This window comes from Pterocles gutturalis, unplaced genomic scaffold (assembly GCF_000699245.1).
Source record: "Pterocles gutturalis isolate BGI_N339 unplaced genomic scaffold, ASM69924v1 scaffold2708, whole genome shotgun sequence".
Lineage (NCBI taxonomy): Eukaryota > Metazoa > Chordata > Aves > Pterocliformes > Pteroclidae > Pterocles > Pterocles gutturalis.
In genome coordinates this window covers 36,638-52,598 of record NW_010117734.1, presented here as the reverse complement: position 1 = coordinate 52,598, position 15,961 = coordinate 36,638, and the positions used below count along the sequence as shown (strand labels likewise).

The window sequence follows — 15,961 nt, the reverse complement described above, 5'->3', positions numbered from 1 at the left end:
GGAAAAAAGATAATAATGAAAGGAGGAGCCCTGGCTCAGTCTGCATGAGAGAGAGAGGGAGGGGGAAGGAAATGACCATGGTGAAATATCCTCTGTGAGGCACTTGATTAGAAAAGTCTGCTGAGAGACAGGCCTGAATTCCTCAGATATCTCCTGATTTCATTTTCTGCACTGCATGCAATTCCTCCTCATCTTTGGCGTGTAGAACTTCTTCTCGGGACTGACAAGACACCCACTGCTCTCATTCCACTATTTTTATTTCCAAGATACTCTTTCAGGCAGCTCTGCATTTCTTTTTTTAGCCCTGTGTTCCTTGGGCTCTTCACACCATGGATTAGCTCCATGTCCTCTCCTGCAGGCTCCTGTTACAGGTCTGGGGACCCCATTGGTGAAAGTGGACCCAAAGTGCCCAACTCGGAAACCCAGCATGGTTCCAGCTGTTACCCTGCCCTTTGCAAGCCTAAAAAATACTCCCTTTTCCGTGCCCCCATGAGAGATTGCCAGGATTTTTCCCTCTATGGTTTTTCAGATGCTTCCCATCTGTAGAAAGATTCCCCTTAGCTGCACCTACCAAGCTTCAAGGAGCAACAAGTTCAGATTTCAATGAGGCTTCATCCCCCCTCCTGCTGCATGCAATGGCAATGTGCCACTGGTGTCGAGATAGAGGTCTTAAGACCTGAAAATAAATCTGTATTGATAAATTGGGCACCTCAACCCTTCACGGTCTTTGAATTTCACCAGGGTCTGGATCCTGAAGGGTGTAAAGATCCTGGGTTGTATCCTTACCTGGTAGGTGCAGTTGCTTTGCTGTCAGTGATGCTACACTAATGAGCCAGCACTGAAAAGCTGGAATCGGTGTGTTTTTCCCATTTTTTTTCCCCTCTCCTCTTCTTGCAGTCATTAAGTAAATACCTTGTGGTCCTAGAAGAGCACTGTGGGGTCTGCACCTCTGCCACGTGCTGCTTCTCATTCAGGTGAGCACAGCAGCAGAGTCAGAGCCCTGGCAGCATTGTGAACTCCATGTTGTTCAGATGTTGGCAGCTGTACATGCACGCAGAAAAGGAAGCGATTTTAACCTTGCAGCTCTCCTGACCACATAGCTCTTGGGCTGGACTGCAAAAACCCACCGAGAGCTTCTGTTGTGGGCTCTGGCCTCACTGGCTTGGAGGGTCTGGAATGCTGCTCATTCACATTGCAGGCATTGCAGGGAAAGGTTTATTTGTTTCAAAGTGTTTCCAGCAGAGGAATATTTGTAGTGCTCTGAAGTTTTGTAAGAGCTTATTTTTTAAGGAAAACAAATGTTGAGCTGTTTTTAAGCCGATGGTGACCCTTTACCATTCCTGTGTTTTTCCCATGGGATCTTTAAAAGGGAAAGTTTAATATTTTTCTTGCAATCCATGAGAACTTTTGCCTGAAGGCCTTGATCCTACTCTGTCCGAACCAGCAGAAAGGTTTTCATGGTGTTAATGGAGCAGGGCTGGACTGAATTGGGTCTGCACTTACTCTCCTGAGACTTACTCTCAGGGCTTGTGCCTTGGGGACACATTTTGACCTCTAGGGTCAATCCTGCCCCCTTTGAAGTAGGAGGGAGTTTTGCATGTGGGGTGGTGTGAAAGTCAAGCACTTCTGTGCAATGAGCAAGCAGCTGCATGCTGTGGGAAGGAGAACACATACCCAGCTCTGTCTCTCCCCGCTCCCTACATGTGTGGTGCAGATTGAGCTGGGCATGGCTCTTCAGACCCTCATTTGCACAGTGAGGACAGCAAACCCTAAAAAGTGCCTTGACTGCCCGCAGCACAGTGGAGCTGGCACACACTGGCACCCAGATCATGGGAGGTTTGCTGAGTGTCGGCTGGGTTGTGCAAGAGCCCTGGCCATGGGCTAAGGCTAGGCTGTGGCTGTCCTCACACCCATACTGTCTTTCTTGAGAGAAGGCGCATGGCCACAGTCTGTCCCTGCATTGCCAGCAAAGCGCCCACTCACTTGGGCTGGAGGCAGAGGGGAAGAAACCATTCCTCTGGGGCTCATGTGTTTCTTCGCTGTCTGAGTCCTTAGTCACTTTTTGGACCCAAACACCAGTGACACACACTGCCTATAAAACCAGGCTGGAATGCTCTCTGGAAAGCAAGACACTGTCTCGCAAATCTTAGCACATGCATCATCACTCCATCACTTCGCAGCAATGACTGAGCAGCCTGTGAGTCACAGAGCCCGACTGGGGAAAGCGTGCGCACATGCAGGCAAGCCGCTGTGCACAGCACATACTGCAGAAGCGCCGGCTCAGCAGGTTAATGCCTTTAATTGTGCATGCACAAGCGCTGGGCATGGGTGGGTCTGTGCACAGCCTTTCGTGTGAGGGCATGCAGGGTGCCTGCCAGGCTGGTGGTGCAGGGGCACAGTGACAAGCAGCTCACTTAGCGTAAATGTCAGGTTCTAATTGACATTTGGTTTGTCAGGGACACTGTGCCTTCCCTGCGCTGCCAGGGGGAGGCAGCAGGACTCACAATTGTGCCACGCTGTTGGCGACATGAGGGTTAATTAAGAGAGAGAATATAATGGCCCATCCATTAGAAGGGCTCCAGAGAGCAGGCTGAGGGCTTGGTTCTGGGCAGGTGTGGGGTTTTATGCCTTTTCACAGACTGATTTAGAGACTGAAATGGCAAGGACTTGGCAGGCTAATTAACACATAATCAAAATTGAGGGGATTTTCCAGCAGACGCAGTGATCTAGTTAATATAAGTATTAGTTTTACGGAGGATTGATTTCCCTTTGTAAATGAAAGTCTGTCATTGAGGAGAGGCCTGTCACTGAAATTACAGTGGCAGCTTTTTGAGGTGAATTTGCATGATTTGCCAAAAAAAATAAAAATATAATAACTATCCAATTTCAGTCTGCATATTCATGCAGCTGCCATCCCCCTACTACCAGAGGAACATGCAGTCATGAGGGGATCTGAGCTGATCCACTCACCAGGAAAGGCAAGGGCTGATGTGAGTTCCAGCTCACCCACCACAGAAGAATGGCGGGATCAGGCCCCTCTGGGACATCCCTTTGGCCCTGACGCAGCGCGCTTGGGGTGACATTTGGGGCTGTGCAGGCAGCAGGCAGGGCCTGGAGCATAGGTGTCACCCATGGGATTTGGCAGAGAAGAGGTGGCTGCTTGGTGGGCTGTGTCACTGCCACTAAAACACACTGTGATGGGTTTGCCGCTTAACCCAGGACACACACCATGAAACAAGCTCTGCAATGAAGAGTGCGGTGACCTTTGGAGGGATGTAAGTAAAGGCAATTCAGTGTGGGTCCTCCATAGGACCAGCAGCTGTAACTTAATGATGTCCAGCAAGGGGGAAATGCAGAGGGAATCTGAAATCTCAGTAATTGCTTGTGTACATCCTGCCTAACATGTTTTGCTGGAAAACCTCCAGATGTGCTGGTGAGACAAATGAGGAAAGGTGCTTTTCCTGGGAGAGGGGGTGAGATGTGCAGGACCCAAGCACAGGTAGGCTGACCTTGCAGAGGGAGCCGCTGCTGCGGCTTGTGCTTGCAGCCTGACACGAACCACAAGGCTTCATCCACTGCTGCCCCTAAAGTCCTCTCAGATGGCTTGCTAGCAGGAGGGAACGGGCGTGCCAAGAGGAAACTGCATTGGCCAGATGGTTTGTTTGCAGGGCCTGGCTGGTGATTTATCCGGGACTCACTGCCGTGCACATACAAGCGATTCTGCCATCATCTGGCTGGGGATGGTTGCGTGTTCATACTCCTCTGGCTCCCCTACCTCCAGATGATCCCATAAATCTTCCATGAGATTTATGCCGTAGCATCAGTTGCAAAAACAGCAGTAGGTTAAAATGCCTGAGCAGGTTTGTCCTGCCTTTCTTGAGCCAGCGCTTCGAACTACCAGTGCCAGTTCGGTGGGGGATGTAGCTGCTGTGTGAGCTGGAATAGAGGCTGCAAAGCGGAGTTCTGGGAAGGAGATTAAAATGCATTTCTGATCCTGGAAGAATTGATCAGCTCATCATTGCAAGTCTCCCTTCAAGTGTCTTAACAGGGGAAATCAGCCTTTCAGGTGCTTTCTGTGCCAAACGCTTCCATTTACTTTATCAAACAGAGCGACTGCTGGAACCACCAGGCTCTCACATGCTGTTCCAACAATTAGCTCCACAGTGCCCTTGTTCAGTCAGTCTCAACAAATTCGTGGGGCTTTTCAGAAGGTCCAGCTAGCCATAGAGTGATCCAGCCATTTCATCTTCAAGTGGCACAGAAAGTCGTGTCTGCTCATGCTCAGCTCTCTGCTCCAGAAGCTGGTACCAGGAGCAGAAGCGCATGGTGCCCAAACCCACTGCTACTTTCAGGGGAGCAGTTGGGTTCGTCACCCAAAGACTGAGCCTCCTTGCAGCCCTTGGGACTGCCCGGGAGGTCCTGGAGAGCTCTGTGGGCCCCAGCAAGAGCTGGGCAGGGAGCAGAGAAGATGCAGGGCTTGAGAGGGCTACCGTGGCTCTGAAGGAGCCCGTGTGGTTGAGGAGGGCGTTGGTTTTGGCTGCAGTTAAGGAGTTTCTTAGATTTCACAGCCTGATAGGAAGGGTAACAAACCAGAGGTCGGTGTCATCCCTGGCGGGAAGGATGTGACTCAGAGGCGCACAGGCTCTTTTGCTGAAGCAGTGCAGGCAGGATGCTGGGTACCACTGGCTCCCAGTGAGGGGTGTGGATCATGGGGGGGTTTCCAGCTGCACAATTAACATTGTCCTCTGTGGTCAGCTGTGGGCTTTGGGTGGATCCAAGGATGGCTCACATCCCTGCACTCAATCAGGCTGCCTAGACACCGGCACCAGAGATCAGTCCTGAACTCTTGAGGATCTGCATCTTGATCACTCTTGAGCCTGGCTGGTGCTTTTGTTAAAGATGTGCCTGCGAGACCATTTCAGCTGTGAGATAATTGTATGATCACAGTCTGATTTGCTCTTCCACCTTGTTTGTTGTTGCTGCTTTTTTCTTGTGTTGTTGCTTTTTTTCTTTGAAGAGGCTTGTAGTGAATTACAAAAAGAGGAATTTAATTCAGGAGACCTTGATGACTTATTATGCCTTATCACTCCTTAGACGTGGAGTACAACTTGTTCTTTTTTTTTTTCCCTTCCTCCACTTGTTTATCTCCCACATCTCCTCCTCCACCACTACCACTCTGAGGCAAATCACAAGAATGCTCCTCCATTAGAGAACGGCATGGTACTTTTTCAAGTGATTCACTGAAGCAGGAGTGGGCAAACATGCTTTAATCTTTTTTTCTGCTACTGTTGGCATAAAGTGCCAAGTGGCCCAAGTACTTTTCATAGGTGCTGGAGAATATTTCTGGAAAATGTTGCATGTTCTTTATGTCGCCGGTCAGAGACAGATTTGTCCTTCACGCAGCAAAATCAGTGAAAGTTCATATGGATTGGATACACTTTTGGAATATTTTGATCATATATCCCAGGAGTGGAGTGATGGCAAATCTTTTTGCTGTCTTGTCCTAAATTTATTTTAGAAAGCTGCGTAGCTCACGGTGGTTGGTTTCAGCCTGGCTCTGCGGTAGTGGCAAACTTGCGGCAGGGCCAGTGGCTGTGCAACCACTGATCCATCTCCCTTGGGCTGGGATGTCACCAGATTGCTGAGCAGCACGAGGTCAGCTGTTGTTTCCTGGGTGGGACCTGTGTTTTCACACTCAGGAACTGAGCTCTAAGTTCAGGTCTCTCTGGTTTAAGTTTTGGAGGTGTTTTGGGTGCACTTTGCAAACATTCTCAGTGCAGACGCTGCTCTTCTGCCATTGCTGTGGGCACTGAAGCCGCAGAGGGAGCAGGGCAAGCAGGAGGCAAGCTGCTGCTCAGGGCTTTGCCTGTCAATTGAAGCAGGCTAAGAAGTGGGGAAAGGAAGCGAGAGAACCTTAGGTGTGGTCCTGGGGCAGAGGTCCTGGCTGCAGCAGGGCTCGCACATGCTGGCGTGAAGTTACAGTGACACTTGCCCACTGTGTAGCAAGAGCAAGCGTGTTCATCCTGCCGAGTGAAATGCAAGATACGGCGATATCTGTCATTGGCCTGTCTTTGTCACCTTGTGCTGCAGGTGCTGCAGTCGGAGCAACCCAAGGGATTCTGTCCTGCTGTTGGTGATGGGGGGCGGGGGACATGTAAGGATCAGATCAGCTACACGCTTGCCTTTCAGCCCATGCTAAGGGACTTCAGGCATCCAAGCTGCAGATGAGAAACTCCTTGAGGAGGCTTCTCATCAGACAGGGCTGGAAACCACTGATTCCAGACCAAATCAGCCATCCCCAGGGATTTGTATCCATGGGCTTTTGCTGCTGTTGGTATTCAGATCAAGTATCTCCAATTCCAGTCTCAGCCTTAAACTTCTCCTGGGATATCAAACATACTGAATCTCCTCCCTGAGGACTGACAAAAAGCATGGCACAATTTAAATGTAATATTAAAGCAAGTGAATCCCCTTTGTATGTATTTCAGCAACCTTCAAGTTTGCCACTACTCAGTTGTCACCTGTGTGTACTTCACTCACTGGGACCACATCTTTCCTCTGTGCTGTGCTTTAGGGGCTGTTTTGCTGTATTACAGAAAAATCGAGAGCCAGGCTTTCATTTTGTCATGCGTACCCACAAAACAAAATTGTCAGCCAGATCCTGATTGTGGAGTATTAACTGCTGGGGATGAAAAGAGGCAGGATGAACACAGCTTGAGATCCCCATCCCAAGATGAGTTTTCAGTACTGACAGTTACAAAAAAGCACCTGAAGCTTATTCACTGAGCAAGCTCTCAGCAGAATAAACACACCCCTCCGCCAATGTCATTACCGTGGCATCACTTCTTCTGACAATAACTGCTCTTTAACTTCTCCTGATTATGTGGATCTTCAGCTTAACCACTTTCTGGTTTTGCTGTCCATCTCCTTCCCGACGGTGGTGGCTGGTGAGGGAAGTGTGCTCCTCGATGCCCTGCCCGGGCTGCGCAGGGCACAGCGGTGGCATGGCTCACTGCGCACACAGAGGATGCTGCTGTAAGACCCTGCTCCTGCAGGCAGGCGTGTGAGAGCCTGCCCAGCACTGCAACGCCACCTGGCAGGAGGGGAGACACTTGTTGCAAGTGGCAGCAGAAAATAATATAATGGTGTTTTGCTCTTTGAACAGATGGTAAGAATTACCTGCAGCTGCAGAGCAGCGGAAGGAGGGAAGGCCAGCGAGCCCGGCTCATCAGCCCCACCATCTATCTGCCCCGGAGTGCTGTCTGCATGGTCTTCCAGTACCAGGCGTGGGGCAGCAACGGGGTGATGCTGCGGGTCTGGCGGGAAGCCAGCCAGGAGCACAAGGCACTGTGGGTCATCATGGAGGACCAAGGGGAGGAGTGGAGGGAAGGCCGCATCATCTTGCCGAGCTACGACATGGAGTACAGGGTAAGATGCTCAGGGAAGGTGTACTGGACCAGGCAGGTATCTCCAGCATCTTTATTTCAGTGTTTCAGAGCCAGGGCCCATTCATCATTAGGGAATGTAGCTGTTTTCATTGTGTTTCTGGGGTTACTATAGTAACTAAACGACACTGTTTGTAATTCAGAGAGTGCCTGTCTTCTGCACAGGCTTTGTTCAGCCTGTTGCCTTTTATATTCCTCAAATTTCCCACTTCACAAATATTTTCCCTTTTTTTTTTTTCCATTTTGTTTTGTGCATTTTTGCCCCCCTGAAACTGATGGTCATCAGCTAGTCTGACCAGAGGCAGGTACACAGCTCCAGGGAGCAAACCTAAACCCTGCAGCCAGCAGAGGTGGGAAGCTGGGAGGAGGCACAGCCAGCTCTTAAGGGTAGGCAGCAAACAGCTCTCCTCCACGCTCAGCTGCAAGCACTGGCATGGGAGAAGGAAGTGGGAATGCAGGTTTGTTTGTGAATCTGCTTCTCGGATACCACAGACTAGATCAGAGGGCTGGGTGCAGTGCTGTGCGATCCCAGTCTCACTGGTGGGAGATCAGTGGAAGAGAAGGGATGAGCTGGAGGGAGCCGCGCTGCTCACCGCAGCCGCCTGAACTCCTCTGGCATGACCGTGCCAGTGCCCCACGGAGAGGCTGCTGCTTCCAGGAGTGCCTTCTGCGTGGTTAGCCCTTCTGGGCAGCACGCCATTTGCTTGGGGAGCCAGGGCTGCTGTTGTCACTTGTTAATGAGCATCAGCATGGCATCCAGCACCCTCCACAGCAGAAGGAAACACTCACTAGGAGGCCCAAGGCAGCACTTTGACGACCACCCCAGCGGGGAGCCTTGCTCTGGCTGGCTCCCAGCCCTAACCCGGACCCGGGGAGCTGCTGCTCTCAGGCTACTGACCATCCCCCCCTCCATACTGCTGCCTCCTGTGTGGGTCAATGGCTTGCACTTGGGACCAGCAGCTCTGACACTCTGTCCTGTGCACAGACAGACACCCAGCCCTTCAAGGAGGTGTCCTTGCAGGCAGGCATAGGATCGGGCTTCCCAGCCACTCTGGAGATAAGGGGCATCTAAAATGGAGGGAGGAGGGTTGTGAAATATATAGCTCTAGGAAATTATTTGGACCCTTGAGAGTAGTCAGGGAGATACAAAGCAAAAGCTTTGCACCAGAGCTGCATGACTAGTTTGCAAGTGTGTGTTTGGCTTTTTAATAAAATACCAGTAAACACAATATGCCTGCAGATAAAAATGATGGGCACTGGCTGACTACTTTGTGTGTTAAACGTGAATATACCGGCATTAGCTAAATAACAGCATCATTATGTAAATAATGCAAGTCTCTCCACTCAGCAGTTCTTAGAGCTAATGAGACTATTTATTTTTGTAAATATATTTTGCCTGTGATTAAGTAGGAATAAATTGACCCTTCTCCTCTAACATTTCAATACTTCTTATGTAATGTTGATGGGAACAGCACTTTACAGTTAATATAGCTGTGCATTCTGTGTCCTTCCCTTCCGTTTTCTGATCACAGCCCACTTAATACCATGGGCCAAATCTGCTGCTGCTGTAAGTCAGTGTTAGGCCACTTGCATCGTTTGTGCAAGGGCCAGGGGGTGGCCTGTGATGCCGAACATTGATTCACTGAGTCTTTATTCCATGCAAGAGACATTTAGTTGAACAAATTGCAAGCAGAGTGCTGCCAGGCCAGGTAATGACCTTTCTGCCAAATCCATCCCTGCAGAGCAGCTTTCTCTGGGGAAGGGGTGGCTGCTCAGGAACAGCAGACGCCCTCTGCCTCCCAGCTTAACATTGACATTTCTGTCCTGAATTCTTACAGATTGTGTTTGAGGGACTTATACGCAACGGCCACTCGGGAGGGCTGGCCCTCGATGACATCCAGCTAGGCACCGACATCCCACTGGAGAACTGCATGGGTACGTGCTATGTCCAGCCGTGGGGTCGGGGATGCTGGTGGGGACAGCCGGGGCTGGAAAGCCTTCATTTGCAGGCTGCTAGTAGGCCACTGCTTCTCCCCTGCTTGAGTTACCATGAGTTTCTGGATCTCAGCTGGGACTTTCCTTGCCCATGAAAGAAATGAGGGGGATGGAATCAGTCACTGGGGGACAGCGGCTCTGCACTGGTGTGAGAGGCAGGAAGCACATGTCTCTGCTACGCAAAGCTGAAATAGCAGCTGAGGGTTACCAAGGACTATTCGGTGTGATAAGGACATACATCAAATTTAAAAGGAAAGTGCTGAACAAAAGAAACCAGCTGTCAGTCAGTATTACACGCTTAGAGGGGCCGATGAGTTCAAAAGGAGTCTTCTGTAATAAGAAATAAAATAGCAGAGGGGTTTTACAGCAATGTTAACCGAATAACAAAAGAAATTTTTGTCCTAGAATTCACTGTTCCCCAAACCAGGCCAAAAGCCAGGTGGGTTCATTCAATGTGAAAGACAGAGAGGCTCAAAAAAAAAAAAAAACCAAAAAAAAAACCCCGAGGAAGAAAAAAGTGTGTTTTAGCACTTTGCTTGGGTGTGGGTTGAGAGCCATCCCAATCAAGCATTGGACCAGCAGTATTCAGTTAGTGGGGTCTGTGCTGAGACCTCACAAGAGTGAGGCCCTGTCCTTCTGCATGACCTAGGGGAGGCATGTTTCACTATTGAACACCCACAAAGTGGCAGTGTCCAACACATCCTGCAGTCAGTGGAAAAAGTCAGGCGGAGCAGAGCCTCTCTCCCCTTTGGGCATTGAAAAGTCCCGTTCAGTGGAGCTGCTCTTCTCTCCTCTGCTGAGGGAGGGGAGGATCGCAGTGCCTCCTAACCCAAGCAGGATGGACACTCACGTCAAGGGGGTTGTATCTCAGGGGTGGAGGCATGGGACAAATTGTGCCTGGGAAAGGCTGGTTGTGTTGTCTGCTGCCCTGTGCAGGCAGGCAATGGTGAAGATGGAGCAGACACCAGCATTAATAATAGAACAGAGGACCAGGACTGTCCCAGAGATGCTCTTGAGCACCGTCAATCGCAGTTTCTTTGATGCTTTGAACTCTGCTGGTCTCCCATCTGCCAAAGGAGCTAATACTCCATATCTCAAATTCCCTGTACTTGAGCCTTGACAGTGGTGTTTTAATCCCTTGCCTCTATGGCATTAAAGAGAAGCAAGACTGATGATTAACACTAATGGCATTTCCTATCTAACTTCTTTTGAGCTCAGCAATTCACCTAGCTCCAGTGTTACGGTATCCTGGGCCTCATGAACCCAAAGCTTAATATTTCAAAACAAAAGCATTCATAAAGTACAAAGTTTCAAGCATTGCCAGCCCTAAAAATAACACCAAACTGCTACACAAAATTATTTGTCCCATTCTAGGAAGTTGAACTAGAATCTTAAAACTGATATGGATAGTTTGTTCCAGATCATTTCTAACAAGGGGCTCCCACTGCAAACTTTAACATAACTCATGGGTCATTTCCGATGTCACCAAAATAATAATGAAATGGTAGAGATACAGTGCTGTTCTCTCTCTGTCAGTGCCATGAGAATAGCTGACTCCAGGACAGGCTACTGTTTTTTCAAATGTAATCCTGGGAAGTAATCTGATTCCTTTTTATCGTGAAAGAACACTAATAAGTCACCATAATTTTTTCCTTTGACAAATGTGTCATTCTCACTCTGAACTTGAGTGATGATTTCATAGCATTCAGTAGAGCCAGAGTCTGCTTCTGTGACTCACTGGCATAATGCAGAAGTAATCTAAAAATAATCAGAAGTCTATTACTTCTGCAAGAAAGTCATCAGTAATAAGTACTGATTATTGCTTTTCAGATCCAGTAATTTGTAATAGATTACTTCTTCAAAGTATCTTGAAAGAATTAAAAAATCACTTGCCTTTGTTTCTTGGCACTGTGAGGTGGAGAGGAGCATGGCATCGATGCCCAGAAGTAATGCGGTTCCCGTGTGAATAATGATGCCAGAGTTGAGCCAGAAACCAAACTGCTCTTGGAAATTTCAGGAGGTTTCAGGGGTTCATCACTGGGCCAGGTGGGGTTTTGTCTTTGGATGACTCAGGCCAGCCAGCTGAATGCAAATGACCTCAACCTCAGACATATTTTTCTCTGAAGTCTGTGTCTGAGTCGAAGCTTATGGCATCTGGTCAGTCCTCAGCTGAGACAGGGTTTCTTCCCATCCTGGTGAGGTTGGCTAGCACCCCACGCTGTTCCCAGCAAGCAGCTTCTGTGGGGCACAGCCACATGCCTGCTCCGCTTGGCCACTGCAAATCAATGAAGACATGAACTGTGGCAGCATTGTGTGTAATATTCCCCTCTCCAATACTAGTTTTTGGTTTTTTTCCTTTGCAGAACCCATCACAGCTTTCCCAGGTGAGAACTTCTACTTTCCAGGTAAAACTGCACTTCTCTTGGTGTTTTTTTCCTGCTGGCATGGGCTTATACATCAAAGGAAAGCGATGTGCGTGCTTGTACAAATAGCAAATGTTCTAAGCAGTGAAATGGCAAGCGTGTGCTAACCTCCCCCACCGCAGCAGCAGGAGGTGGCACCCTCTGACTCCTGCTAGGTGACAGGGAGCAGGCAGACAGACAAGACCTGCTGTCTTGGGGCTGAATAGCATTGGGAGACCTGCCGTCAGGAGGTACCTGGCCTCCTGCAGAGCAGCTGAGCCCAAAATGGAAAGGATGAGTGAAGCGTAGTTATCAACTGACTTAAACTAAAAACCAGTAGCCAGTTAAAAGTGAAATGAGGTGGTGATGACTTACAGTAGTGTGGGGTAAGGTTGTTCTCTAGTTTACGGAGGCTCTGGCAGTGGTGATGTTGGAGTTGCTGGCGAAGGAAGGTGGGGCCGCTCTGCTTGGAAGGGAGTTGGGAGGTGGACGTGGGAGAGCAAACTGCCATGAGGAGCTCTGAAGGTTGCAGTCAATAAAAGGAAAACAAGGTGAAATGGTGCATTTAATACCTTAATGCTAGCCTGAAGGATAGAAACCAGCATTTCTCTGCTCAAACCTACAGAGTAAGACAAAAGGTGAGGAACCTGGAAAAACTGCCTCACTCTTTGAGCAGTCAGTGGGGATACTGTTTGCCTTGCTCTGGGGTGAGAAAAGCTATTTGCTTTTGCAGGGAAGATCAGCTTAGTCTGTTTGAGAGTTTTTTCCCTGTTTTGATTTTGGATTTTGTTTTCCTGCTTGCCGGTTCAGGAATGTGTCTGGGGGTTGTGTTGTGATGAAGAGCAAACTTGGGGCTCCCCTTAACTTTGAACATTGTTTTGCCAGTTCAGTCAATGCACCCTTTGCTTTCACTTGGACATAATGTCCGTGCTCTTCCCATCCTCTACCCTGCTGGTGGGCTGTAAGAAATGGCTGGGCTCTACCCTAGAAGCAGCTGCATTTTTGTGAGGGGCAAAGTTGTCTCTGGTGAGTATGTGCATTGGAAGCTGTGGCCATAAAGGAGAAGTAGACACCGAGACTGAAGGCACATGCATGACTGTTCCAGGGGTGAAAGGCAGGCTGTGGAGCATAGCATGTGCAGGGCATAACACTGTATTTTGCAGTATTTTACCCAGAGTGTAACAACTAGGAATTTGGACTTGCTTATTTGTAGGATGCTTATTTATCTGCTACTCAGGCTTGTGGTGTTACTGAAAAGCTGCTGTGATATTCTCACAACCCTTTGTCACTTACACCATCTCTGTGGTCTCCTGGTCCTGATCTGGTACCTGTTTTGAGGACACCATCCTTGTCTTTTGGGGCTCGTAACATGCGTGTCATCTCTGGGTCTTCACATTGAATCTACCCCAAAGTCCTGCTAACTCACGTTGTTTCTTTTCCTCTTCACCCCATGCCCTTCTGTATGCCTCCATTTCCCCATCGTATTCCCCAAGGGACACTGGCTGGGTAGGGACAGCGTTTGCTGTGCCCAGCACAGTGAGGTCCCTGAGCACCACAGGCAGATGCTGTTGCAGGGACACCTCCCCTTCACACAGAAGCTCACCAGCTCGTCCCCGTGGGCTCCTGCCCATTGCTACCTCCCTGGAGGACAGCCTAGCACTGCTCACAACCGGAGAGCAATTGCAGCAAAGGGATGAAAAGGTTTCCCTGGCTGATGGGCATGAATAAATGGGACAGAGTGACCAGGGAAAGTTAATGTGGAGGGAAAATATGAAGAAGTGAAGATTGGAGACCACAAGATAGTAATTAAAATGAGGGAAAGACAGAGGTGTCCAACTGAAGGACAGGGCAAAAGGAGGGGAAGAAGTCCCTGGCTGGAGAGCAGGCGAGGAAAGACTGTGCAGGAAGTATTGACATGTTCTGTAGCCCCCGCTCCTGCAATTACATGATGAGCTGAGAAAGTCAGATGCCATTAAAAATAATAGCAAATCCTTCCTCTCCTGGCTTGGGAGCAAAGCTGAAAATATGCACCTTACAGGCTTCAGGATCACAAGGCAAATAATAAGAGAATTGTGTGGGTGGAATATCTTTCAGCTAGTGGGTCGGGATCTTACAAGACCAGTCAAGTGTGCTTAAACTGTGCTGCATTTGAGAGCTGATGCATCTCACCCTTAAAGAAAAGGTGTAACAAGTGGCTGGAAGCAAAGAGTTAGATAAATGCCAGGCTAAAAATAAGAGACTTATTCTAAAGAGCGTGGAGACAAACCGTGTGGAGAATTTGCCTTTGTGACTAGTGGATTCTCCCACACTGGGTATCCTGAAATCAAGACAGGGATAGTTCCCTGGAGGAATGACAGATAGCAATTAAGGGGTTGAGGCTGACACTGGTTTTGTGGCATTCAGGTTAGATGAGTGTAATACTTGCTTTCATCTATGCCATCTGTGAAAAGCCCAGCTGTGTTGCTTGTCCACAGCAGTTAATGTCAGTGATTTTGGAGAGGAGTACGAGCTGGCACGGCAGTGGCAGAGCAAGGCAGGCAGCCCTCTAGGAGGCTCTCTGGAAAGGATTTTCTCCTTTTTTTCCCCCAGATGACTTTTGCTCTTTCTTCTTTTGGGTTTTGGTCTCTGCTGCGCAGCTCTAAAACTGGTCCCTGTAGAGTCTTCCCTGTTGGGAAGAGGAGGGGGCTATGCCTGGTCCAGTTGGAGGTATGAGCACAGCAGCACAGTCACATGAAATAATCCACCCTGTAAGGATTAAACCAGGTTTCTACTGACCAGTGTCCCAAGCTGTGCATAAACACAGCACCCACAAACTTCACAGCAACAGCAGGAGGCATTTCTTTATTAAGATAAGAGCCTGAGTGAATAAATGAGGAAGGGCATGTGTGTGTGGTGGAAGGCAAAGGGGATTGGAAAAATTATTAAGAAGATGGATTTTTTTTTTCCATCTCCCTGAGCAGAGAACTTTTCCACTGTTATAAGAGAAAACTTACAGAGAGTGGCAGAGCCAGTAAAAACAGAGCAGATAACATCAGCACTGTGTGCTGAGTGAATGAGCATCTATATTTAGTGGCTGACAGTGTAAGGAAGAACAATCATTAATGTTGGGAATTGGCTTCATTAGGCTTAGAGACAACTGAGTGTGATTTCTTAATGACTTCAGTTGCTAAATGAACTCTCCAGGCTTCTTCTGTCTCCCCAGCAGGGCCGTGAGGTGTGGAAACAGGGGCCAAGGAGGGACTCTGCACCACTCCTCATGCTTGCAGCCCCTGCTATGGCACAGGGACATCTGGAGTTGGTCAGAGTCAAGCAGGGGTTGTCCCAAACCCACAGCCACCTCAAGATCCCCCAGGGATCCTTCCCACAAGCAGAATCATCTGGGGCACATTGCGCTGGCCCCCCATCCCCAGGCAGGCAGAGGGGTAAGGGGGTGCAGGCGGGTACCATGGCACATGCTCCTCTATGGCCAAACCCACCCTTTGTACTCCCAGCCCTGCACCAGGCAACGGAACGGCTGTTGGGAGGCCACGGAAACCTTCCTCCCGCTGTTTTTCAGAGGGGAGCTCTGCTCCTCCGCAGGCTGGGGAGCCGCCAGCATCCCCCGCGCCTGCCCCTCTCCCCAGCCTGTTTCCACGAGCGGGGCCTGGTGCGTGTCGGTGGTGTGAGAGGCTGTTCGCCTGTAAATGTCTCTCTGGAGCAAGGTGCTATGTAAGCAGAGGCTGTCACCGAGTGTAAACACGAGTGGCCTCTGCACAGCAAGCAGCCCCGTGGTCTTCCCGGGGGTCAGCCCCGCACCCCAGTGCTGTCAGGCACAGGCGAGGTGTTGCTGATCCATTGGGGATGGCGGTGGGCTGTGTCTGGGGTGGCTCGGACGGCTGGATCCATGGTGGGAGACAGCGTGGGTTATCAGTGAAGCACAGGGCGGTCTTGAACATGCATGCCCTGGCGGGGGGCTGGTGGCAGCCCTCATGGGGCGTCCCACACTGCCACCCCCTGCAGCCGGTCACTGGGCAGCAGCTGCTCAAGGGGGTGCAGGGATATGCTGCTTTCGTTCCCCCGCGCCGGGATGGCCACTGGAGGTAGAGAAGGAGGTCGGAGGGCTGCCTGCTCCTGCCCTTC

General features: G+C 49.7%; 1 protein-coding gene across 1 annotated transcript in view; it reads left to right on the top strand.

The window, feature by feature from the left end:
- Positions 1 to 15,961, top strand: part of NRP2 (neuropilin 2) — a gene marked incomplete at its 5' end in the record, with an annotated part of 74,692 nt that overhangs the window by 45,251 nt on the left and 13,480 nt on the right. The window contains 3 exons of the mRNA XM_010075884.1: positions 7,166 to 7,428; positions 9,284 to 9,380; positions 11,804 to 11,824. Coding sequence (XP_010074186.1) covers positions 7,166 to 7,428; positions 9,284 to 9,380; positions 11,804 to 11,824 — 381 coding nt within the window. The remainder of the gene's footprint in view (positions 1 to 7,165; positions 7,429 to 9,283; positions 9,381 to 11,803; positions 11,825 to 15,961) is intronic.